This window comes from Sciurus vulgaris (genome assembly GCF_902686455.1).
Source record: "Sciurus vulgaris genome assembly, chromosome: 12".
Taxonomy (NCBI): domain Eukaryota; kingdom Metazoa; phylum Chordata; class Mammalia; order Rodentia; family Sciuridae; genus Sciurus; species Sciurus vulgaris.
In genome coordinates this window covers 69,697,864-69,723,721 of record NC_136473.1, presented here as the reverse complement: position 1 = coordinate 69,723,721, position 25,858 = coordinate 69,697,864, and the positions used below count along the sequence as shown (strand labels likewise).

The following is a 25,858-nucleotide window of genomic DNA, read 5'->3' as shown; positions in this document are numbered from 1 at the left end:
AAACTAGTGCATGGTTTCATTCAGGGCTTCAGCACAACTAGATTTTATTTTTAAAAGTTCCACATGGTTGCAATGTGGTAAATGAATTGGAGATCAGTAAAGGGGCCAGGGGCAAAGACCCCAGGAAAGATGGCTCAGGGGGCAAAAGTGATGGTGGTAGTTCTGCCTTGGTCACTTTGTAGGGTTTGGGGAAATCCCATGACCACCTTCACAGATTTTAGAATTCAATAAAAATCCATTTTCTTCTCTACTTTAGAGTTTTCTTATAGAACAAATACATCCTGGGGTGATACATGAATTTTTCAATCTCAGTTCTTCCATAAATTCAGCAAGTAGCCTTAGGCAACCCTTATGTGCTCATTCAATCATAGACACACAAAGGGATAAGGAGAAGCTAGATTCTATATATACGGCGAAGTCAACATCTTTGATTACTGAACACATTAAAAACATCTTTAGGAGATTCCAAATACTCTCATTCTCTGTTTGCTTCTTTAATGCCTTTAAGCAGTGTGACTTCATTTTAGAGGGGAAATTGGATTGATTTGTTCTTCACAAAGCCACAGTCAGTACTGTCAGAATCTGTGGTCTCAGGTGAAGGCAGGGTGCTGTACTGGGCAATGTTCACAAAAAATACAAGTTTCAAATGAAGGACTGGATGTGCCAAAAATTCATTAGGTAATGAAAGCATTCAAGAAACATTGAAAATGCTGTAGTTCTCTCAGGATTTATGTTGATTTAAAAATGCATCACTTTTGATATAATTGACTTACTTAAAATAGGCAGACTTAAAAAATTAGCTAATGAATTCACTGTCAGTGGAGGATTGACCTGTGATACCAGAGGTAGAAAATATTGATGTCTAGATATATATCAGTAGAATGTCCATTTTGTGATGATAGTTTATTATGCTCTTCAGCTTTGACAAATGTAAGGAAATTCAGTTCCTGAATTCTCTGTAGATCAAATAAATGAGAATGTTTTCTGAATTTATTCTAACAGAGTATCATGTTATAAGTGTTCCTTCCCTTCATAATGCCCTAATTCCCTACCAGGAAAAATTGGATATTAATATTAGCTTATTTTTAATAGTTAACAATTATTATATATACATTAATTAAAACAATGATCTTTCTACGTGGAAAACAGATGCTTTGACTTACATGAGTTTTCAACATTAAAAAGAGACCACATTGGACTAAATACTAAGATTATTTAAAAAACTTGTTTCCATTAAAAACTTGCCTTCATATGTTTATGTATATTTGTTTCAAAGTAAGTACACAAAGCTATGATAAAAGATATTTCTGAGTATTGTATATCTTAGGGCAACTCTCCTTTTTATAAAATGAACAAGTTAGTTTTGATGAATTTTGCAATTCTGGTAAAATGACTTTTGTTTCTTCCTTCATGATGAGGCACTTTAATTTGAAATCCTCTTGATAACTCAGTGATGTTTTGCTGAATAGATATGAACTTAGTTTCACTAGTGTCTTTCTTTCCTTAGTATGTTAACTCCATTGTGATAGGATTTGATGATTTTCACTGTTCTATATTTCCAAATGTCGTAAAAATATCTTTCTGATACATAGTAAACCTTTCATTAGATGCCAGTTGAATTAATGAATAAATATATTTGTTATACCATCAATGGCATATGACACGTAGGTGATATTGCAAATGGAAACATTTTAGAGCTTCATGCTTCATGGTTGAGAGTGGATGTTGATGTATGCCAATGCCTGCCATAATTTGCCAACTGTGTTGCCATCTAGCCTGGTTCTCACCACTGCTGAAACTGCTTCTGTGTCTGTAAGCTTTGAGCTGAGTGAGCCTAGATCCTATTTCTTGTCTAATGGTTCTCAAGGTGGGGTCCTTGGATTAGTAGCACCGGCATCATCCCAGGACTTATTATTCATATCAATTCTTAATCCCCATCCTAGACATAATAGTCAGAAACACTAGGGGTGGGCTCAGCCAATTGCGTTCTAACCAGCCCTCAAGGTGTTTCTGATGCCATTCAAGTTTGAGAACCTCTGCTGTATTTGTACTTGTATGAGCATATACCTCATAATTCCTTTTTCTATTCTTACAATGATTTATGACTTCCCTTCTGATCAACTCATTCTAATTCAGAAGATATTAATTCTTTAAAATGAACAAATTTTGATCTTTGAGGAATTGCTCTTATACTAATTTACATTGTTTGGTTCAGACATTTTGTAGGATTGCTTAGAATTGGACTCTTAGAGGCCATATTAGTTATCTATTGCTGCATAATGTTACTCCCAAACTAAGCAGCTGAAAACAAGAAATATTTATGATCTCACAGTTTTTGAGGCTCAGGAATCTGGAAGCACCTTATTTGGGTGATGTTGGTTCAGGGACTCTCAAGAGATTCTATTCAAGGTATTGTATGGGGCATTAGACATCTCAAGATGTGACTGATGAAGAATCTGCTTTGAAGTCACCTGTATGGCTACTGGAAGACTTTAAGAGATCTTCTCCCAGGCTTATTCATGTAGGGAATGCCACAAGGTTGCCTTACAATAAGGCAACTGGATTCCACCCAGGAGAGAGCTACAAGAGAGCACACAAGAGAGAAGCCACAGTCTTTTTATATTTTAATCTCAGAAGGAGCATTCCTTGTGCTGCGTTCCATTCATTAAAATTAAGTCAGTATGTGTAGTTCACACTCAAGGAGAGGGGCAACACAAGAGCATGAATATCAGATGGCAGGAATCAATGACTCATTGAGACTCAATTTAAAGACCTCCATAAAACTAAATTATTTTCTTTCTTTTTCTTTGCATCACAATATTTCAATTAGTGCTCTTGATTTCAAGTGTCAGAATTCTCAACACAAACTGGCTTCTATAAAAATAAAATGTATGTATCTTAAAGTGTGGCATGACATAGGTGTTTGATTAAGTGTTGTCACTTGTACTTGGTGATCTTGGTTCTGTTTGCTCCGTGTTGGATTCATTCTCAAGTGTCTTTTCCTTTCCTGTTCAAAAAGAAGGCTATAAACCATTCGGATTCAAAGTCAGTGGAGGAGAATAGAAATCTTGGCACAAGTACCTTTGACTGCCTGGGTCACAGGCCCATGCCTGAACCAGTTGAGAGGCTGGGGAGTCATGGCTGTATTGGCTAAAACCTTAGGTGCACACTCTACCTGCAATCAGGGATGAGTCTCACAGGAAATCCAACAGCTATGAAAGCAGAAGGTAGGTGCTTGGGAAAGGCCATGTCAAACAGGCATCTCACCAGTGCTCCCAATATTGTCCTCTTTGATTGAATTTGTAGTCAAGTAGAACCTCTAGGAAAATGACTGCTCTCCATCACTCCCACTCCCCACGGCCTGGGTCACAGGGTCCTATTGATCTCCTTCCACCTCTGTGTGTTTGCTACCACCATTCAAATTATGATGATTCTCTCACCCAGACTAGAGCAATAATGTCTGAAGTCATATGCTTACACTGTTTGTTTCCCATATAGCAAGCAGAGGGATCCGAAAAAAAAAAAAAAAAAGTCTGAAGAGATTTCCTTGTGATGAATATTCATCAACACCCCACTCATTGAAGTCCAGAAGCTGTAACAACCGACCTTTCCCTGTGTCTCTGGCTTGATCACTGTCCACCAGCACTCCTTGCTCTCTGAGCTCTCCAGGTTCTCCCAGCTGCTTTCTTCCACAATCTTTTTAGAAGCAGGCTCTCGGCATACTTTATGCTTCTTATGCATAACGCTCAACAGTATGTTCATTTTCAGGGACCAACTTCAGTGCCATGACTTTAGACAGGCTTTCTCTACACTTCTAACACTAAATCCTCTCATAGTGCCCAATAACTTCTGGGGACAGTTCAGAATTTGAATTTTATACTTATCCAGTACCTAATCTCTATAGATCATACAGTTTCTGAAGGCAATGGCCTTACTATAGCTGTAGCTCTCCTGTATGCAGCAGTCACTCAGTAAATATTTGATGAAGGTGATTTATTCTTCCTCTTCTTATATCTCTGCAATGATGTTGTCTAGAAGAGTAAATGAATTGCAACATTCATTACAGAGTTGGAATTTCTTGGTAGTCTGACTTGTTTAGGAACTCTCTGATTCATGGGGTTAGGACAGGCAAAAAAGAATAAAATTTCTTTGGGAATCTATAATATTGAATACATAAATGCTACTATAGATAAGATATTGATGATCTTCCAAAGGCCTTGGAGTAAAAGGTTTGTTCCTCAGGGTGGCAGTATTGGAAATGCTGTGCACCTGTAAGAGGTGAGGGCCTCTGGGTAAATCCTTAGATCATTGATGGTGTGTCTCCCCTCACAGAGAAAAGGGACTGTGAGACCCTGGCATTTCCCATTGTTCTCTTTTTCTTCCTATTTCATGATATAAGCTTTTCTCTCTGTCACATTCTCCCTTCATGATGAGTTACCCTTCCTAGAGGCCTGAAGAATTGGGCCATATGATTATGGATTGGAATCCCCAGAACTATAAACCATAGTAGAACTTTTCTCTTCATAAGTTAATTGTCTCAGACATTTCAGTATAGCAATGTGAAAATGAAAAATACATATGATTGTCTTACTTTGATTCTTAAAATAATCTTTTGTGCATTCAGTGAGTTATTCTTATTTGGTAGATTAGGAATTTGATGGTCAAAAAGATAAAGTGATTTCCTCTAACACACATGGTTCAGAAGTGGTGGAGATAGGGTACCCATAGAAATCTATGACTCCAAAATCCCAGATATGGTTAGGAATATGAAAAAAGACAGTAGTATGCTCATTTTTAATTTTTATTTTTTTCACTATGGCATTTTGAATAGGCCAAGGTCAGAAAGCAAAATAAACATGAAAGTGAATTTTTGTTGATCTCACAGTGCTAAGTTGGATCTGAAAGCACTAGAATGAGGGCAGTATAGACTTTGGGGAGCTAAAGCTTTTTATTATATATTTCAGATTTTCCTATCTATTAAAATGAAGTTAAGGGATATTCAGTAATCCTGCAGCATGGAAGAAATAGAAGCCATCTACCCTTTCTATTGAACTTTTGATGGGATTTGTATGCATTGCAGAATAAATTTAAACAAGATAATCCACCCCACTTCCCCGTTTCTCCGGTTTCAGTGATAGACAAAGCAGTCTACTTCCTTTTTTCCTCCTATTTCAAACACTGCAAGTATGTATTGGCACAGAGGGATCTTAAAGGAGCAGGAGTATTGAAGGAGGGGGACCAGAGGGGTTGCAATGGAAAGCAGGACTGGAGTCAGTACAATTGGTTGGTTTCTTGGTTTTTCCAATTATTTGTGAGGTGGCTCCTTTGCCTTCTGGCTTGTTGGAGTGATTCCTACTGTTCACAGTTTGGAGTCTCCCTCCCCTTCTGTTGTCTTTCCCTTCCCTTCTTTTCTATGTTAACCTCTCTGTAAGGTACATTCACCTTCATCCCCACTTCAAGCACCCAACATACATGTGATGCATGATGGAAGACAACTCTTACATATGAACTGATAGGGGAAGTGACAATTCAGCAGTTGAGACTGGGGGTGATGAGTATGGAAAATGGAAGCACTATACATCCCTGCATAAATAACATACAGGCATCTTAAAACTGTTAAATTGTAATAAACATTAGCCCATTCGACAAGGGATGTGTGTGTGTGTGTGTGTGTGTGTGTGTTTATCATAATCATATCCTGGTTCCAAATCCTTGGAAGACAACTAGGTGAATGATAATGTCAGTTTTTTACTAGTGATTATATTTCATTTAGGTGTGTATTGTACACTTATTTAGCACCAGTCACTAGTTATTATATATCTATATCTATTTATATATCATGATGAACAAAGAATTATGGTTTATGACCCCACTGAGCTTTCAATGTAGTTTAACAAAGCACAACATAGTGTGATAGTGCAAAGGCAGAAGTACAAGTTGAGGCAGGAGGGTTGCAAGTTCAAAGCCAGCTTCAGCAACTTAGTGAGTCCCTAAGCCACTTAGCAAGATGCTGTCTCAAAATAAAAAAAAAAAAAAAAAAAAAAGGGCTGAGAATGTAGCTCAGTGATTGAATGCCTCTGGGTTCAATCCCCGGTACCAAAAAATAAAAATAAAATAAAACAAAAGTTGAATGTGGAAATAGCTGGTAAGACACCTGATTTGCCAGGGTTCTGGGACAACTTCTGATAGTATGGAGGATCTGAAGGATAACAATACCTGAGATGGTTAGTTTTAGGTCAGTTTGGTGAGGCTCCATTACCCAGTCATTTAATTAAACTCTAATCTAGGATCTAAGTGTTGCTGTGAAGAAATTTTGTAGATGTAGCTAATAACTAAAATCAGTTGAGTTTAAGGAAAGGGGATTTGTCTAGATAATGCAGATGTGCCTCACTTAGGAGCAAAAGGCAGACTTTCTGGAAAAGAACAAATTCTGCCTCCAGTCTGAGACATCAGTCACCTGAGTTTCCAGTCTGCCAGAACTGCCCTACAGATTTGAGAGTGACCTGCCAGCATCTATAATCATGTGAGACAATTCTTTAAAATAAATCTTTTATCAAGCCTGTGTGTGAGCATGAACACATTTCCTGTTTCTCTCGTGTAAATACCTTAGTCATGTAAGGTGTGAGGTATGTGTGTGGTTGGGGAAAGTGTGAGGCAAAGAGATGGTACCTAGAAAGGCCTGGAATGAAAGGCTGGATCATGAAGTACATTATATGTGAACTAGAGACTCTGGAAGGGTTTTAAGTTTCTGAGAGTAGGAAGATTAGATTCACATTTTAGAATGGACTAGTGTTACTATAGAGAGCAGAAGTCGAGAAAAACTTACCTCAATTTGAGCAGGATGGAACATCTAATATGGGGAACAAGGTACTGAATCTAGTCTAGAATCTACAACAGTAACTTAGTGTTTTTATCAATGATGGTGGGACAGTCTTGCAAAAGGTTCGTAAGTTCTTCTTGTTAAAATAATTCAAACTGGCTGAGGAGCAGTTATGAAAGATGAACTCATACATAGCAGTGGGGTGGGAGGATGGAGGTCAGCAGGGGATTTCCACAGCGAAAGTGGGAAGAGAAAGTTTACTAAAGATTGAAGTTCCGCTACATCCTGTGTGTTGGGAGAGGATTCATCTATTAAAAAGGAAGCTTCTAATCTCTTTTTTCCCTTCTTCTGGGGGTTCGTTCTGGCATCCCTGTTGCCACAAGTTCAGCTGTCCTTGCCCCGCCTTCTTCGTGTCTGGGCGGGGTCTGTACCAGTCAAACTGGCACCTTGAAGGGATGAGGGGACTAGAAGCTTGGAGTTCTGACTGAGGTCCGAGGTCCCCCACTCCCAGGCTCCCAACGAGAGCATTTAGCAACCTGTGCCCCTGGCAAAAGGGTCTTGCCCTGAGAGAATCGAACAGGTGTTCTTCCTTTCCCTTTGCATCCCTGGATGTCTTCAACCAGATTCCGGTTGTAGTCCCGGTCATTTCTGATCAGGACATTCTGCCCATCAGCGATCCAGGCCCATCTCAATCACCCCTGGAAGTGCAATGGGGGTTGCCGGTGACTAGTTAATACCTTTTCCCAGGTGCAGACTGAAAGAGGGTAGGACTTCAAATCGCCCGAACTCCAGGGGTCCCAGGGCGCTAATGGGGGGCATATTCCTATACCACGCTGACCAGGGTTGGGGAGCGCAGGAAGATGAGGAAGATGCCCACCTGCAAAGGTCTGGGGATCCACGCTCCAGAACTCAGGTCTCACATGCCGCGCCGGGTCCTGGAAGAAGATCGGATGGAACTCTGGGGGATGTGTATGCCAGATAGAATAAGGAGAAGGTGGCGGGGGGCGGTTAGTAGTGGAAGGAGCTGACACAGGAGAGGCAGCAGGTGAGCCAAGGGGCTGTGCCCCGAGGCTGGGAGGCGGGCTGAGCCAGGCTCTGGAAGGGAGCACCACCAGGGGCGACGCAGGCGAGGATTGGGCCAGAAGGGGTTGCGGAGAGGCGAGCTCAGGCGGAGAGACTGCGAGGGAGGTGGAGGCGAGGGGGAGGGAGTTCTGAAAGGAGGGAAAGGAGCCGGCGAGGGGCGAAGAAGCCAGCCGGGAAGGACGAGCGGCAGAGAGCGGCGTGCCAGGGGCGCCAAGAACGTGCCACACCCCCACCGCGGGGCACGGAGGGTTTTGCCCGGGGAGACACAAAGACATGCGAAGAGGGGCTGAGCGAGGCTCGCGCACAAAGACGCCGGGGCGCACGGCCACTCGGGCTGCACCGACCGCCCCCGCGCCGCGCCGCGCCGGGGCCGGGCCAGCGCGGAACCCCGGGCTGAGCGCGCGGCGGCTGCTGGCCGGCGCGGGACCCGGGTCGCCCGCGCTCTCCGGGTGACCCGGGCCCGGCCGCAGGCACGCGCGGGGGCGGCTGTGCCTGAGCCCAACTTGGCCTCGGCCTCGCCCTCTGCCCAGCCCGCCGGTGTCCCCTCCTTCCCGCGATTTCGTTTCTTCTCACGCTCCCCCCACACCCCCTCCCGCGTCCAGCCCCGCTCTCCCCACCTTGTAAAACAAAGCCGGGGAAAATGCCTGCCCATGCAGCTCGGAGCGCGCAGCAGCCCGTCTCTGAATAAGAAGTGAGTACAATGGCGTGTTTGTAAAAAAGCTTCAAGTCCGTCTTTTTCAAAAAACATTTTGAATGCTGCATGCCTCATGCTTCCCAGCGCCTCGCGGGAGAGACCTGGCTATAGAGCAGGAGGTGAGACCCCCGGGTACGCTCCCCACCCCCCACCTCCCAGCCTCGCGCTTTCTGGCCCCAGCCAGCCCTGAGAGGACTGCAGATGTCCCCTCGCCGCAAGCGGACGTTTCCAATCTTCGTTTTCAGTCCAGAGTGTTGGATCATTATCTGGATTTGGAGGCAAACCTATCCCCGATCTTCTCCTGGCCGCTTCTCCCCCCATCTCCCGCTGGCGCCTGGGGTCTTTGCATCTGCCTCGGGTATGGGTTTGAAACATCTTGGGAGAGTTTTCGATGGAGGAGGAGGGTCAACCCTTGAGAGTAGCCGACAGGCAGGTTGCATGGTGACCCTCGTCACACTTGTTGCCCTTTGCATGGTGGGACACGCAGTGGTGCTGAAAAAAGCTCGTTTCTCCTGCTGATCGGTGGTCATTTGCGACGGGAACGAAGACATATCAGGGTGAGGAAGGGAGACCAGCTGGACGGAGAGGAGAGTGTGATGTGCTGGGGGGGCGGGTAGTAAAGGGACTGAGAGGGTGTGGAAGGGTCAGCTCTTCTGCCTGATCGTACATCCTAAGGGGGAGATAGAAACCCAGATTCCCCATATTAGATCAAGAGAAAAGGCTAATTCTGTGTGTGTGTGTGTGTGTGTGTGTGTGTGTGTGTGTGTGTGTGGTATCGCACCACTTTCTGCCCATTCTATCTGCCAAATGTGCATTATATATATTTATGCTAATTAAAAAATAAAGCAGCAGCTTAAAAGAATTAACTCCTTCAGGAACACACTGGCGAGCTAACACACACACACACTATATATATATATCCTCTTTTCCCCAAAGCATATAACATAATAACAATGTCTTAGTGGGATTTGATAGCCTCAGTGTAAACAGTCCTGGTGTTTTCCAATTCTACAGACTAGCAAACCACTGATGTGAAAAATCAGAAAGGCAAGAGCACAGAGATGTGGGGAGGAGAGGTTTGGAAAGCTTGGAGATAATGTGGAGCTTCTGTGCAATTTTCTGTGCAATTTTCTATTATTTTTATTCCAAAATTGGCTAAATTTTAAATTATGACTTTTTTTTTTTTTTCCTCTTATACTTACTAAGCAACTAAGGGAAGGTGCTGCTGAGACTGCAAACAACAGGGAATTTAGCTATTATGAGCACTTCTGTTACGGGAGAGAGAGAGAGAGAGAGAGAGAGAGAGAGAGAGAGTTTCAAAGCAAACATTAAACACATGCCCAGTACTATTTTTAAATGTAAAGGTAACTCCTAGTTTGAGGCTTTTCAGAACAGGTGAATGTATCAGCAGAGAGACATGTACATACCTGTGTGCAGAAGGTTGAACTCGTTCTGTAATGAGCTCTATGCTTGTGGACTCTCCACTTGGAGCTAGGGGTAGGGTGTCCTCATCACAGCTCTGATTTCATCTCTTCAATGTCAAAACTATTCTCAGCTTTGCTGGTTGGGGAGCTTCTGTCATTTGCCATCATTTTACAACACTACTTAGCTCTAGTGCTTCAAACGGCTTTGTTTAGAAAGCTTTCTGATGGGCAACTGTAGATGTATTTCATGAACTCACACTATGGTAGCCTACATTTAACTCACAATGTTAGGCAAGAGAGCAGAGTGGGGAGCTGTATTACAATTGACACTCTTTATGGGCATCTTATCCTCAGGTTATTTCAGGTGACTGTAGGGTATTTGTGTGTATTTCCATGAGATTTCTTGTATAGTTACCCAGAAATGTGTTTTAGATTAGGTGATCATTTAACAAAACCTGCATTATATATATGACAGCAGTTTTACTTATAAAATTATAGACTTTAAATTGACTATTCTACTTGAGTTGGTGTTTTGTTTTTAAGTTCCATCTATTTTTGCCATTCTGTTAACCCATTTTAGTTCAGTGCTGCTTTTCTAAGCAAATGTTCTTTAGTGGATGACTTATTTTCTCCTTAGCAAGTCTAGTAGCTCTTGTATTTTCTAAACAGAAATCCATTAGTGATATTTTTGAACAGCTGAGATAAATAATAAATGGATTTAGAGTCACCTCAGAGTATACGGGAATTTGTAAGAGAATATGTAAACACACTCTAATGGAGCAATTAGTTTTGTACAGAGTATGTAGGGTCTAAGGTGTGAACAAAGGTTTTAATTTCTTCTTTTCTTGATGTTGTTCACTGCTGAATGGAAGGAACTTGTCTTTTCTTCTCTGTACCTAAAATTGTGCCATAAGGGTCAGCAACAACTTTTATTTTTTAAAAATATCGGAAAATAAATAATGAGGCATTTTTGGAAGATGCCAAAAAATTTTTAAAAATAAATAAAAAGAAAGAAATTAATTGAACTGAGTGGTTTACTTATACCTGTTTTACCAGAAAATTAAGAATGATTTCTTTTGAGCAACAATGTTTTGATTGTAATATATTTTTTAATGCAATTACAACACAATTCCTTTATTATAATAAAATTTATAACAAAATAGTGTTCTTTATATCAATCAATTGCACTACAAAGTTCTTGAAAACAAGAATAAGCCATTAACTTTCTTCATGGACATCTCATTTAATACCATGAACTCTTAGAAGTTCAGTATGTCTTCATCAACTCAAATAGTGGGCAGATATAAATTTATAAATTAATTAGGAAGCTCTCAGGTGTCCTCCTACTTTCTTAAGTTTCTGGGTCTGACTCCCATTTTTTTTATTCCACCTGGATCACCAATAGCAGCAAAGAACCAAGACCCAGCCCCTTTTCCTTGAACCCATTTAAAAGGTCCTGCAGGAGATCCAGTAAGAGTGCTCCTGGGTTAGGTTCCAGAGCGTCCAGGAGAGCAAGCTGTTCAGTGAACCCTTGCTGATCCCTTCAACAACCCCATTCCCCTTTGATCTCCTCCAGCCTAACCCTCCTTCTCTGTTGTTGCCAGTGGCGGCACCTGACTTGCTGGATCCTAAATCTGCCGCTCAGAACTCCAAACCGAGGCTCTCCTTCTCCACGAAACCTACAGTGCTTGCTTCGCGGGTGGAGAGTGACACGGCCATTAATGTTATGAAATGGAAGACGGTCTCCACGATTTTCCTGGTGGTTGTCCTCTATCTGATCATCGGAGCCACCGTGTTCAAAGCATTGGAGCAACCTCAGGAGATTTCTCAGAGGACCACCATTGTGATCCAGAAGCAGACATTTATATCCCAACACTCCTGTGTCAATTCCACCGAGCTGGACGAACTCATTCAGGTAATGGCTCCAGAGTAATTGCTACTGCCTCTCCACCATGGGGAAGAAGGAGTTAGGGTAGGGGAGACGGCCAGTGTGCACCTGCTAAGCAACTGGTAGGAGCCCTACTCCATCTCTGCTTCTTAGCTTAGACCTTTTCTCCAGTGTCTTTGTCCTGTATTTTCTCTCTCTCTCTTTCACCTGCATATCTTCTCTTCCTCTTTTACTTCTTCTCCTACTGTTCCTTCTCATCCTCTCTGCTCCTGCTCTTCTGTATTTATTTCTTCCTTTTTTTTTTTTTTCTTATTATTTTCTTTCTCTTTTCCCTCAGAACTGCCAGTGGACACCTGTGGACATGGGGTTACCCTGCTGGAGGTCCTCATGGTTAGGTTGATCATTGCCCAATGAGAAGCATTGCCCTGGCAAATAAAAAGTAAACAAGAGAGCTTTCACCTTGGCAGTGGCCAGCTTAAGATCCCAAAGATGAATTTGTGGTGTGACCCCCTTGAGATGGGCATCCCCTGTGATTAACAAGTCATCACTTATTTCTTTAATCTAGCCAAGGTATAACTGTTAACTGCCTGTTTTAAATGTTTAGGGACAAGTGATTAATTATTGCTTCTCTAAACCCCAACTAAAAGCAGTTTACTACTACACAGAAAAATAGTTTTTGAATAAACTAATTCAGTTTTAATTTATAATAGCAGAACAATATGGGTTATGAAAAGGCATTTTATTTTAAAAGTTAATCCCAAAATGATTTATAAATTTCAGTTAGAAATTTTCAGATGAAATTTATAAATTTCATCTCAATTCTTGGAGATGACTGTATTTTTGTTGTAGATTTCTTTTACATAAAACAATTTATTGGTCAAACCAAGAATTGTAGCCTTGAACAAAGCACTATAAAGGAGAGGAGTGACTGGTTATTGAGGACATTTTAATTATACACACATATTTTTCTATAGAGCTCACTTTTCTTACCTGGTTTAATTCAAATTGGATGGAAGATGATCCATGAGACATCATCTGAGTATGTTCTTCCTCATTTTATGTTTGTTTTTGAATGAGCTGGAATAGTATACTGAGGGAAGTATTTTTGATTTTCACCCTGTTTTTTGTTTTTAGAACTTTTACTCTCATTTTGTCTCATCATGGTTCCCCTAATGCTACCTCTGCCCTTCACAGCCCTCTCTATGTCTACTCTATGCACACAAGTTTTGTATGTAAGTTTTACTGAAAACAGTTAGAGCTAATATTATCTGACCCTTATTGAGCACCTACCACACTTAGACATTTCTGCATTTTACTTAAATTTTAAATTTTTTAGTATTTTATTTTTTAAACTTACACATGGACTTATGTTTTGAAAAGGCTCTTTACATACTTATATATTGAATTCTCTACTATTTTTAGATGGTAGTGACATTTTCAGTTTTGACTGTGAAAACTGCCAACTAGTATTACATTATTGTCCCAGCTGTCCCCTTCCTTAGTCCTTTGTAAGATCATTTTCACTTCACCCTTTCTTTGTGCTACATAATCCTAGGATATTGTAGATACCTTTACAGAATCCCCACTTCCCTTAGGTTTTAGAGGAGCTCTTGGTTGTCTCAATGACATGGCGCAGTGGTAAAAGCCTAAACACTGGGATTTGACAGGATGTGTTTTAAACTCTGTTTGAGAGCTTACTTAGAGATGTTACCTGTAGCAGTGACTTTTTGCTTTAAGCTATAAATGATCTATCTAGAGTGGGGTTAAAATACCCACCAAGTAGGCTTGTTCCAAAGTTGAGAGATAATCCAAAGTTAAGAGCATCACAGTATTCAAAGAGTAGTAAGTTTGTTTATTGATACTATTCACTGTCTCCTTTACCCCTTTACTAGGTTGTAGCATTTTGATTCAGGTAGTTGCATCTTTAGCATGTGGAGGGAAGAGATTGGTCTTGGGCCAGGAAAAAAAAAAAAGAATTTCAGGATATTGCTGAAGGAAATTGTGTGAATTTGAAAATGATCTCACTGTCCAGTTTTAACCAGATTTATTCAGAACTCTGAAAATAGTTTGAAGGCCATTGCAAGGAGGGGCAATCTAGTGGTGAATACTGATCATTTATTTTGCCACCTTGTTTTTGGAATGGGTGTGAACAGTGGGTAAAAACGTGACCTGAGTTTTTTTCTTTCTGCTGTGAATGGGCAAATCCATTTTAGTTTTAATCATCATCACTGCTGATTGGGTATTTTTACTTCTTAAAAGTCTTTTTTGGGTGCTTATTCAGTAATTATCAATGCAGAAGCTATTCTTTATTGTCATGTCACTCATCTTTATAACCCAATGACTTAAAAGCATTTATTTTTTTCTCCTTGATCCAATTTCTTTTGATAAAGGAAGTCTTTATAATGTCATGACTTTAAGGAACAAGGTCAGCAGGGAGAAAGGCAACCCAGCCAGTACTCATTTATTAGAATTACATTTTGTTTATATGATTCTCATACATTTCTAAGTGTTTTCCTCTCATTTATTTCCCCATTTAATCATCCCGTAAAACCTCATGAGTATGTTAAACAGTGGTATCACAGCATTAAGGATTAGGAATCTAAGTTGCAGAAAGTCCAAGTGATTTACCTCCTGTAGCATTAACAGGATGAGCGTTCCCATCTGGCATCTGTCCTAGGAGTCTCTGCTGCTTCCCAGCTTTCTTTTGGAGAGGGAAATAGTTGGAGTGATTAGCCATTCAACCCAGTGTTGGTAAAGAAGGAATTCTGGCTTCCTGTTACACAGAGTGGGGAAGGAGGGAGGGTGGGTAGTCATTCAGCAGTCCAACATCCAGTACAGTTAACCCAACGTGGTCCCAGGTCCCTCGTTATTAAGTACACCTCTGGACAGACTATAGAAACCTGATTCCATGCCGTGGCTGTCACAGGGTGGAGTGGCATAGAGACTGGAGCATGAAGGCAGATGAGAGCAACTGCCTCTCCTGTGATAAGCAGCTTGTGTGTATGCTCTATGTGTTGCTCCTCACATGTTCCTGTCAACCCTTCAAGACAAGGTCAAGGAGGGGCAGAAATAGGAAGACAGATATCTTTTCTGGCCTAAGGAATTTTGAGCAGTATAATTTTCAATTCCCACGACATTTACCTTAATGTCAGTATAGAAACATGTATGAAAACATTTTTAAGTTTTAAGACTCATAAATAACTATTACCAGTAGCCAAGTTTTAATGAGCATTTACTCTGTGTGAGGCATTCCTCTCACCTTTTACATGTATTATTTCTCTTAAAAAACCTTATGAGGCAAGTTTCTTGTTATTTGCATTTAGCTTATGTGGAAACCGAGGCAGGGGACTTAATATTCCAAAAGTGAAAAGTGGTAGAACTATTATTCAGACATATGTGAACAGATTCTAGAGCTTATGCACTTAGCTCTTTTATTTACTGCCTTTAAAAAAAGTTCCCTGTTATCCCATGTACTAGGGCGTAATGACTATTAAGTTATAGTCCTCTTTTCATAATGATGTACATAGCATCTCTCTCTTTCCAACATGGAGAGTCTATAACCTGGATTTTAGTATTCTTCCTGGACAGCAGGGTTATCCTCAGTATTCTGTTTAAGTATGGTGAACCAGTTGAGGTCTGGTGATGTGAGACACACCCAATCTTCAATATAGTTATTTCAAGATTTGCTGAATCAATTTTAGGATTTCAGATATAGCCCCAAACCTATGATTTTTTCATTATAATAAAAAATACCTAATGGGATATTTGTCTTTTGTTTTCTAATTTGAGCACCACTCCCTATGACCTAGGTCCGGAAGATATTCTCTATGTTTTTAGGTGAAGAAATAGGCATGTTTATACAAGGGCATCTGTTGGCTTTAGGTCTAGATCTTTGGTGTCTTTCTGCCAAGGGGATTATATTCTCTTTGTACCATTCCTTCTCATTTTGCTTCATTCACTGGCTTTTATTCAGGACCTCCAAGGTGTTGACCTCTGCTGGGTACTGAGCCAAATAAAATGATGGAAAAAACCATGGTTTCTCTTAAGGTATCCAGTCTCACAATCAAGCAGAGGAGACAGTTATAAATGTAACTATCATAGAAATGCTTTAAGATGGGAGCTGGTGTGCTATAGATTGGAACACTGAGGGGGAAATTAACCACTTCATAATGGGCAGGAAGTCTAAGAAGAAAAGGTGAAAAGGAGATTAGATTCTAAGGGTGCATCAGAGTGCACTGGGGAAGATAAGAGCAGGGGGCAGTCTAGGCAGTGAAGTCATGAAGTGACCTGGGTATGAGGAGGATGGACATTATCAGGTCTAACAGAGTAAACCCTGGCCTTTTGTTCTGTACTGGGAGAATCTCGTCCTCCAGGCCTGTTTTCTACTTATGCCCTAGTGGGCACTTGGTTCTGTATCAGAAGATACTTGGAACTACAGGATAAATATATCAACCTGGCTTTCCTAGAATGACAGTGATAGTAGACTTAAAAAAAAAAAAAATTGTTTATGTAATTCTATAATCATTCATTCATTCATGCAAGAACATTTTTTGAATGCCTACTATGTAGATTGTCTCAGCACTAAAATACTGTAGAGAATAAAACAGATGAAAATTCTTGTCCTTGGTGAGCTCACATTCTGCTGGGGGAAGATGGTATTTTAGATAGTGATAAGTTTCAGGAGAATAAATAAATAAAGAATAAATAAAGCAGTGGAGGGGGAGAGGAACTGTTGACTGGTGTTGCTAATTCAATAAGATCACTAGAGAAGTGTTACTGATAAGGTGACTTTGGAAAGAGAGGAAACGAGCCAAGTGACCATCTGGGGACTAACACTTGGGTGGAGCATGAGTTTGGACAAAGGCCCTTATTGAAGTATGAGTTCCTGGCATGTAGCAGAACTGCCAGGATAATGGGAGGGAGTGGTGAAAGATGACATCAGTCAGGTAATGGGAGCCAGTTCATGTAGTGGTCTTGTAAGTTAAAATAAGCACTTTGAGTTTTTGGTGCATATAAGTATCCTGCTCTGGCCACATATTGACAGGATTACTCTGGCAGCTGTGTTTAAAAGAAAGAGATTGCACAAATGTGGGGATAGTAACAGGGCAGGTAGTTAGAAAGCTGTTATAATAATCCCGGTGAGAGAACAAGGGCCTTCAACTAAGGTGATAGCAGTGGGGGAGGAGAAATGCAATCAGTCTGTGAGTATATCTGGGGTGGAAAGTCAGTGGGGCTTACTGATGGACCAGATGTGCAGTTCAAGAGATGGGAATCAAGGATAATTCCCAAATTTTTGTCCTAGGGACTTAAAAAGTTGTGGTCTCTTATTTTCCTAAGTGTGGCAAAGAATGTAGGAAGAGCTGGTCTGGGGGATAACGTCAAGAGCGTGGTTTTGGATATCGCACTCATGGTGTCAGACAGGTTTCAGTTACTGAAGAAGATTTACGCAACACCAAATCGAAGCACTCATGGATTCACAGTTTATGACATGAAAATGATGCCCTACAGCACAGCACCCAAATAAAGATGAGGTATCACAGGCAAAGGCTGCATGACAACTAGGGGTCTGGAGAAGCCAGGGAAGCTCCTGGGTCCTCCTTTTGCTCCACCACACCAGGGCATGCCTCTCTCTCAGATCAGGAACCACTGATGTGTGCATGAATACTTTTGTGGGTCAGGGGCTTAATACCCTGCTGATTGTATAGATATATCCTTTTACATATACAGTCTCACTAGTAGAGCTCTCTGGGAGTCTCAGTGAGACCAGGTTATCCCATCCCACTGTTATCAATAAACAGTGTGAAAAGGTGGTACCAACCTCTGGAAACTCTTCAAGCCATGGTTATAAAACAACACTCTTGATGAGGATGTCTGGGACTCTTGCCAAAGGACAGTGGTGTGATGGTACTTTAACAAAACAACTTGGGCTGATTCCAGGCCAGCACAGCCATGTTACATTTGAGATGCTTATTAGGGTATCCAAAGAAAGATACTAAGTAGAAAGCTGCACAAACCAGCTTGGAGGGAAAGGGCCAGTCTGAAAATGTGCATTTGGAGGTCACCATGATATAGGAGGCATTTCAAGCCTAAATGCTGGCTGAAATCTCCTGAAGAATGAGTGTATGTTGAGATGAGTAAGGGACTCTAGTGATATCCCAAGATCACGCCACATGTAGAAGGTGCTGACAAATAGAACTCGAAATGCAAGTGGATAATTGATTTAAAACCTAAACTTTCAAGGACATTTCTCTTATTTTAGGAAACTGCATTACCCTATGCATCCAGATCTCCAAAAGTTCCATTTTTCTTTGCTCTTAAGGATACTTTAAAAGAGATATTTGAGAAATACCTAAGCATGGGTGCTATTGAGTAGAGTAGAGGAGCCCATTTATGCTTTGGGTCATGGCTTTCCCAGTGGTATAGGGGTTAGGTTGGTGTATGAAGAGCAGGCAAAGAGCTAACTGCAGGTAGTAGTGAGTGATACTCAATGATCATGTACCCAATGATTTGGTGACTGTCAGCCCAGTTTGTGTAAGCATCTATGTATATGAAGTATTTGGCCTTAGTCTTGAGCAGAGTATAATCCTTTTTTATTAGTTTATCATGGGCATGATAATATGTTATCTAGAAAATACTTTCTTGCTGGGCTTGGTGGCACACTCCTGAAGTCCCAGCACCTTGGAAGATTGAAGTAGCAAGATTACAAGTTAAATGCCAGCCTCAGCAATTTAGAGAAACCTTGTCTCAAAAATAAAATAAAATAAAATAAAATAAAATAAAATACAATAAAATAAAAAGGCCTGGGGATGTGGCAAAGTGGTAATGCACCCTTGGGTTTAATCCCCAATATGAAGAAGTCTTCTTTTCTTACCAATAATGTTACTCTTTTTGCTTAACTCTTTGAAACAAAATATAAATTTTAGGGGACATACAAAATAATCTGCAAAGTGTCTAAACATCCTACAAATACCTTATGCCCTCTGTGTTAATTTGTGGAAAAAGGTCCTGTGAGCAGTGCCATGGGTAACCTTGGATGCATATTAACCTCATAGTGTGAGCTGATCCACTACATTAACTGGGTGCCACATAACGGTCTGTGCTTCAAAGGCAAGAGTTCCAGGAGGGGATTGGGCTGCCAAACGGAGATTGCAGGTCTTAAAGAAAGGCTTTGTCAGTTTCCAGAATTTTTCTAGGATTCCCCCATGAGCTGCTTTCTAAGTGGAATAAATCACTCCTGTTTCTACTCCCTACCCATATGTTCTTGCTCTCTAGATTTGCAGAATGAAAGGATTAAAAGTGATATGCTTTTTCTTGCAAATCAAGGAACAATTGAGACATTTTCATGTACTGTTTCCTAACAATACTTAGGTTTTTATCATAATGCATGGAAGTTGTCAGAAAGTGATTTTAATTTTAAAGAATATATGAAGGCTCACTAGATTAACTGGCTTCACTGGTTAAACATTAGAAAAGTGCTATATGAGTATTATGCATTAATAAAATATTTTTCACTTTGATATGATTGGAATATTATTTTTAAAATAATCACTAGGAAGTTATTTGATGGAATGGTTATTTAAGAATGAGGGAAATATTCTGCATATATATGTAATATATTTATATATTTTTTTTGATTGACTATTTGTTTAGTTGAAGGTAAAAGTCAGACTTAAATGTAAAGCATGATCAGATAGACACTATTAGAACGAGATTTGCCTGATGTAATCTGTTAATAGTAATTACAATAATAGCTTTAAAGGCTCTTAGATTTGTACCGTCTATGTTTACATTTCATCACGTATTTATATACTGTTTTGTACTTTAAGGTACATTACTTAATGCCTGCATCCTTAGACATGCATATTGTAATTCACATTTGGAAAATGAAGCAACTGCAGTGCCTTGTAGGTCAGAAAGAGGCCAAATGGCCCCTGGATCAGACTCTTCCTTGCAACTGAGACGGTACTGTGGTTTGGATATGGAATATCCTCCAAAGGCTCCTGTGTTGAAAGCTTGGCATCTGGGTTGATTCCTATTTTGGCTATTGTGAGTTGTGCTGCTGTAAACATTGAAGTGACTGTATTGCTACAGTATGCTGATTTTAGATCTTCCAGATAAAAAACAAGGAGTGGGATTGTTGGGTCATACGGTGGTTCCATTCCTAGTTTTGTTGCAGAATCTCCACAATACTTTCCAGAGTGGTTGTACTAATTTTCAGTCCCAACAACAATGTGCAAGTATACTTTACCCCCCAACACAACATACTTGCCAGCATTTATTGTTATTCATGTTCTTGATCACTGCCATTCTGAATGGAGTGAGATGAAATCTTGGAATAATTTTGATTTGTGTTTCCCTAATTGCTAGAGATGCTGAACATTTTTTTCATATATTTCTTGGCCATTTGTGTTTCTTCTTTTGAGAAGTTCTCCAGTTCTTGCTCACAATTACATATAGGGGATGACTTAGGCATATTCTAAGTTATTTATTTACTTATTTAGGTGCTGGGGTTTGAAACTTCATGCCTGCTTAGGCTCAAGTTCTACCACTGAGCTCTACCCCTGCCCCCTAAGTCTTGTTTTTAGTTAAGATCTGTGAAGGTTTTAACTTATGGGACCTAAAAGAAAGGGCTACCAACTCGTAAGTCCCCTTATGCTGGGCAGGAAGGGTAAGGCTGATTGTGGGAACCTCACACAGCTGAGTTTCTGGTAGAGCGACTCTAAGGATCCTCACAGCATGAGCCTTTCTGAATTCAAATTCTGATAAGCAACTCAGTCATAAGCTGGCATAACACATCTTTAAGAAAATGATTTGGCATAAAGCCAAACCAAAGTATGGATGGTAGAGTTCCTCCAACCAGTAGCTTTACCCAGCAGATACACAATGCTTTTGATGTACTCTGATTTCATCATGTTCAGTGCTGAATGGGTGGAACATGCGGGAGTCATTCTAGGTTGTGATCTTTTCTTGTCTTAATGCTTTTAATCTTTAAAATTTCATCAACAGAGGAAGTGTCCCGCTTTGTGTTCTCTGAAGGTGGAGCTTGGGTAGATAGGAGGGTGGAGCCAGGATAGATAAGTCAGTGTCTGAGTGAGGTCTGTCTTTGAGCTCTGCTTCCACATGCAAAACAAACAGAGTAATTAATAGATCAGCTGAGAGGGAAAGGGCTTTCACCTAACAATGTGTTTATAAAAATCTTCATCTGCAATTATTAAGAGTAGTTATCTTAATCTGTGGATAATGATTAAAATTTGGCCAATTATATATTCATGTATAGACTAAAATCTGATTACGCTAAGGGAAATCCTTTGGAAAGACATGTAAGGACATTCGCAACCGGTTGGGTGGTGGAGAAGCAAACTTTCTTAAACTATTAGCCATGACTTTCTTCCCACTTGAGAACTTACAGCCATGTTCTTTCTCCCTTCTCCCCCTCCACCTTCCTTCTCTTTCCTTCTTTATTTTTCCTGTTCCTCTCTTCCTCTTCCCCCCTTCTTCCTTATCTTCCTCCCTTCCTTCCTTCATTTTCTTGAAACAAATTTAACAACTATTTTGTTATTGGTTCTCTCTCTTTTGTGGGGTGAATGCTAATCAAGAAAAGGATTTTTGGAGGGTGGCATCTAAAATCATATAATTTTCTTATTCTCTGTTACCCACTGAATTCATTCTTGTGGTTTCAACACTAGATGGCTATAAGACCAATATTGCACTTGTTTTCATTTCTGATGATGCTCTTTTCTGCTGAACTTCAGTGAAAGCTCTGTAGAGCTTAATTCCTTTTGGATAGTTGGATGGAGTTCTGAAGGTTATTATGTGATTCTTTTTTTAAAAAAAATTAAAATTTCTTCTAATTAGTTCTACAGGACAGTAGAGTGCATTTACACATTTTGATAAATCATATATAAATGGAGTATAACTTCTCATTTTCCTGATTGTACATATTGTAGGATCACATAGGTCATGCAGTCATATATGTACATGAGGTAATTATGTGATTCTTTTAAAATGAAGTTTTGAATTTGAAAATTGGTTAAATAAGTTTACATTTCCTCATGTTCTCTTTGGGTCCAAATGGCTCATTCTCATAATAAGTTATGCAGAGAGGTATAGAACCTGAGGCATTGCACAAGAGGACTTGTGGAATAACTTGTGGAATGAAAGGTGGTTCCTTTCAGCTATTGTGTTGAACCCTTCTGCTCTTATCTCATTGGCATGGCCTATGGTCTTGCTAGAGTTTGAATCTTAAATGTACCCCAGAGGCCCATGTGTAAAAAATATGACCCTCAGGGTAGCTCCATTGGGAGCTGGTGGAACCTTTGAGAGTTGGGGCTGGTGGGGATCTTTAGGTTATTGGGGTCTGTCCTGGAAGAGGATTATGGAACCCTGGTCTCCTTCTCTTTTGCTTCCTGGCAATGAGGTGAGCAGTTTTGCTCCTCCAGTAGCTCCTGCCTTGATGTGCTGTCTCACCACAGGCCCAGAAACAATGGGGCCAGTTGAACATGGACTAGAACCTCCCAATCATGAACTGAAATAAACCTTTTCTCCTTTAAGTTGATGATCTCAGGTATTTTTATTTTTAAATAGAAATAGGAAGCTGACTGACACAGGCCCCATTTACTCCTATTTTCTTATTGATTAAATATTCACATAGATTAGGTGATACCATTATCAGTAAGGGGTTGAGATGATGCTTTCCATCACTTTCACCTGTTTTTCTGCCTTTCTTTTTTGAGAACATTTTAATACCATGGCTTTCTCCATAGTCATTTAGCTTTGTATTTTTATTCTTAACAATGGTACCAAGGGATATTTGAAAACAGTGCCATAGCTTTAAAAGAGAGGACTGTACTCTAAAGATCATATTATGAAAAATCTCTCATGGATTTGACATTCATAGGCTTAATTTATCTAAATGTTTTGAATTTAACCTCATTTCAGCCTGTACTTTCTCTTGATAGAAGTGGTTCACACTCCACTTAATAAAGTTTTTATTTGATTTGATCTTTTGAAAATTGCATCTTCTAAATGTTAAGCCATTTTTTTTCTAATGAGTTTTGTGACTGAGGTCCTATAATTCCTTTCTAAAGGTAGGACATTGTCTTTTTACCTTTATCTCCTACCATATCTAGAATTCATTCCCTTTCTACTCTTTGTTTTTATAGTCCATGGTCATATGTGTTTTGGGTGTTTGCCTTTCTAGTCATTTTTGTTTTTAAGTATCTTTCTTGGCAGTTATAGTGTCTCTTGATTATTTTAGTTGTCCTTTTCAGAACTACATTCTGCTCAGTTAAAACTTTGGTAAGTGTCAGTTAGAACTGTGGGCAGTGTTCCAAAAGAGGAATCAAAATTTAGCACAAGAGTGGCTTTCCCTCCCTCCCTTCCTTCCTTCCTTCCTTCCTTCCTTCCTTCCTTCCTTCTTTTCTTTCTTTCTTTCTTTTTCTTTCTTTCTTTCTTTCTTTCTTTCTTTCTTTCTTTCTTTCTTTCTTTCTTTCTTTCTTTCTTTCTTTCTCTTTCTTTCTTTCTTTCTTTCTCTTTCTTTCTTTCTCTTTCTTTCTTTCTTTCTTTCTTTCTTTCTTTCTTTCTTTCTTTCTTTCTTTCTTTCTTTCTTTCTTTCTTTCTTTCTTTCTTTCCTATGGTTTTGTGTATTTGGTGGTGTTGAACAATAACCTCAGACAGTCATGGAAACTCTTGACCTTCTTCTAGGTTATTGAGATCACAATTTGAAAACTGCGGTGTGGCTTACTTTCTCTCAAATCTGTTAGTTTTCACATGCCCAAGATGAACCTCTGCTGCCATTGATGTGTCTCTTTCCCCTGGTTTATGAGATAAAAATTTAATTGGCCACTGGGAACATCACAGTTTTAAAGATCACAGTGGTATTTCTAGGCTTTAATGTTTCCTTTTTCAATTTTAAATGAAAACTTGGCAGAACAGATAAGCAGATTTACACTCATCATTCATATATACATATATCACCTTGTGTAAAACATTTAAACCCTTTCTTATTGATCCATGAACAACCATACTCATTTGTACAAGGAATCAGTTTTTATCAGGTTTTGGCAAATAATCTTTTTATGATCACTTACATTTTGCAAATTGATTTTCCTTTGTTCTAGCTTTGGCTTTTGCATTAGGTATTTGGAGGAGCAATTCTTCTCTATGCAGAACTGTTTTATTTCTGCCTATGATTAGTTAGACTTGAGAATATATTCAAAATATTATTCTTGATGTGATTTTGCTCTGTTTTGCTTCTGTTTTTCTCATGAAATTTGGATTTCCTTAGAATTGATTGTTATGTGTGAGAGAGCTGTGGATAGTGTACCCTCAGTCTATAGTAATGCTGAGTGAAAGTGCCAGTATTTATGACCTGCTGAGTAAAAATGTTTGTATTTTCTTGAAAGGTACCTAAGGAATCAGAATTTACCAGAAATTTGTGCAAGTATAATGTATAGAGTGTTTTCTGGTGACTTGGCAGGATGGAGGAAAGGGGGGAGATCTCTATAGACACCATCACATGACTACATGAATTGTATCGAAGCACATTTTCCCTAAAAGCATCTTTTAATCTTAAATTTTCCATTTTAAGGTCCCAACATACTTTCTTGGCTGTTGTAAAGCTCCTTTTCTACATTTATGCATCTGTTCTTATTATTTTACTAAAATTCTTTTGGAGGAAGAAGGGGATTCATCAGGAACTTATAATTGCTATAACAGGCCATGTTCCTTTTGAGCAAATGAAAAAAATTCTTCTTTCCTGTTACTATTGTTCATATGCTATAAAAGGTGATTTGAAAACATTTGGTTTCACTGACATACAATAAAATGAACTTTCTTTCCTTGGGTGTCCTGTGGTTTCTGTACCAGCATGATACTAATGGTACCAGGGTCTCTGAGAGTACAGAGGAACTGGTTTGTATCCATTTAGACATTCTGGTGACAATCCACCTCACTCTCATCCAGATTCAGAGATAAGACTTTAGAGAGGTTCTGTCCTGTTAACTCAGGAGTCTCCTTGCCAGGAGTCTGTATTGTTCTGTTATTCGCAGCAGGTTGACATTGTGGTCAGGGTGGACACCCAGACAGATTTCCAAGTCTGGCAAGCCCCAATGGACAAGAAAGGAGAAGTTTATTTATTAGATGGATCTAGAACTCTTATATTTTATTTATTCATTGGCAATAAAAGAAAGGTCCTATTTTCCTTAAAATTGTCATGGAGAGAGTTTGCAAATTATGTTCTTTAATGGGCAGTTTATTTCATACAGCAGCATCTCAGATGTCTAGAACCTAGGTGCTTGTTTCTTTACTTATTTATTTATTTTGTTCTTTTTAGATATACATGACAGAATGAATCAGACAGAACTTTCCTAGGTGTTTCTTGAACAAAGAAGAAGCCAGTGAACATGATAGAGGTCATATTAGTTCTGACTTTAAAGCTTGTTTGGGTGATTCTGATTCTTGCAGGTCAAATAAAATTTGCAACGTTAATTGCATAACAGTTCATAAACTTAAAGATTGTTGCATAAAGAAATTTAAAGATTGTTGCATATGTTTTCAATTTCCTGTTATACTAGAAGTTGGTGATGTTTTTTTAGAATGTTTGATTCATGCCTCTCAGAAGGTGAGGCTGGCAGCTACTGTTTTCCATTTGTCCCAGGCCCAGCACAAGCCATCAAATACTTTAACAAAAATGGAGGCAATTATTGCCAGTTGTTACTAAGTAAAGGTTTTGAAGACAAAACTAAATTTAATCATCGGGTAAAATAACTCATTCATACAAGAATGAGCCACATCACCAGTCCTTTTTGTTTTTTATTTTGAGACAGTGTCTTGCTAAGTTTCTTAAGGCTTTGCTGAATTGCCGAGGGTGGCCTTGGACTTGAGATTCTCCTGCCTCAGCCTCCTGATCCACTGGGTATGGGTTTGTGCCACCACACTGGACAGTGAAG

The 25,858-nt window shown here is 39.7% G+C and overlaps 1 protein-coding gene across 4 annotated transcripts in view; it reads left to right on the top strand.

Annotated features, from left to right (window-relative positions):
* KCNK2 (potassium two pore domain channel subfamily K member 2) overlaps window positions 1-25,858 on the top strand; it is a 189,273-nt gene that overhangs the window by 53,663 nt on the left and 109,752 nt on the right. For 2 of the 4 annotated variants that reach the window (XM_079107324.1, XM_079107323.1), the window contains exons 1-2: window positions 8,058-8,594; window positions 11,626-11,936. In XM_079107324.1, coding sequence (XP_078963450.1) covers window positions 11,753-11,936 — 184 coding nt within the window. In that variant the 5' untranslated portion in view covers window positions 8,058-8,594; window positions 11,626-11,752. Of the gene's footprint in view, window positions 1-8,057; window positions 8,717-11,625; window positions 11,937-25,858 lie in introns of those variants that run through there. The other 2 variants (XM_079107321.1, XM_079107322.1) reach the window with 2 other exon arrangements.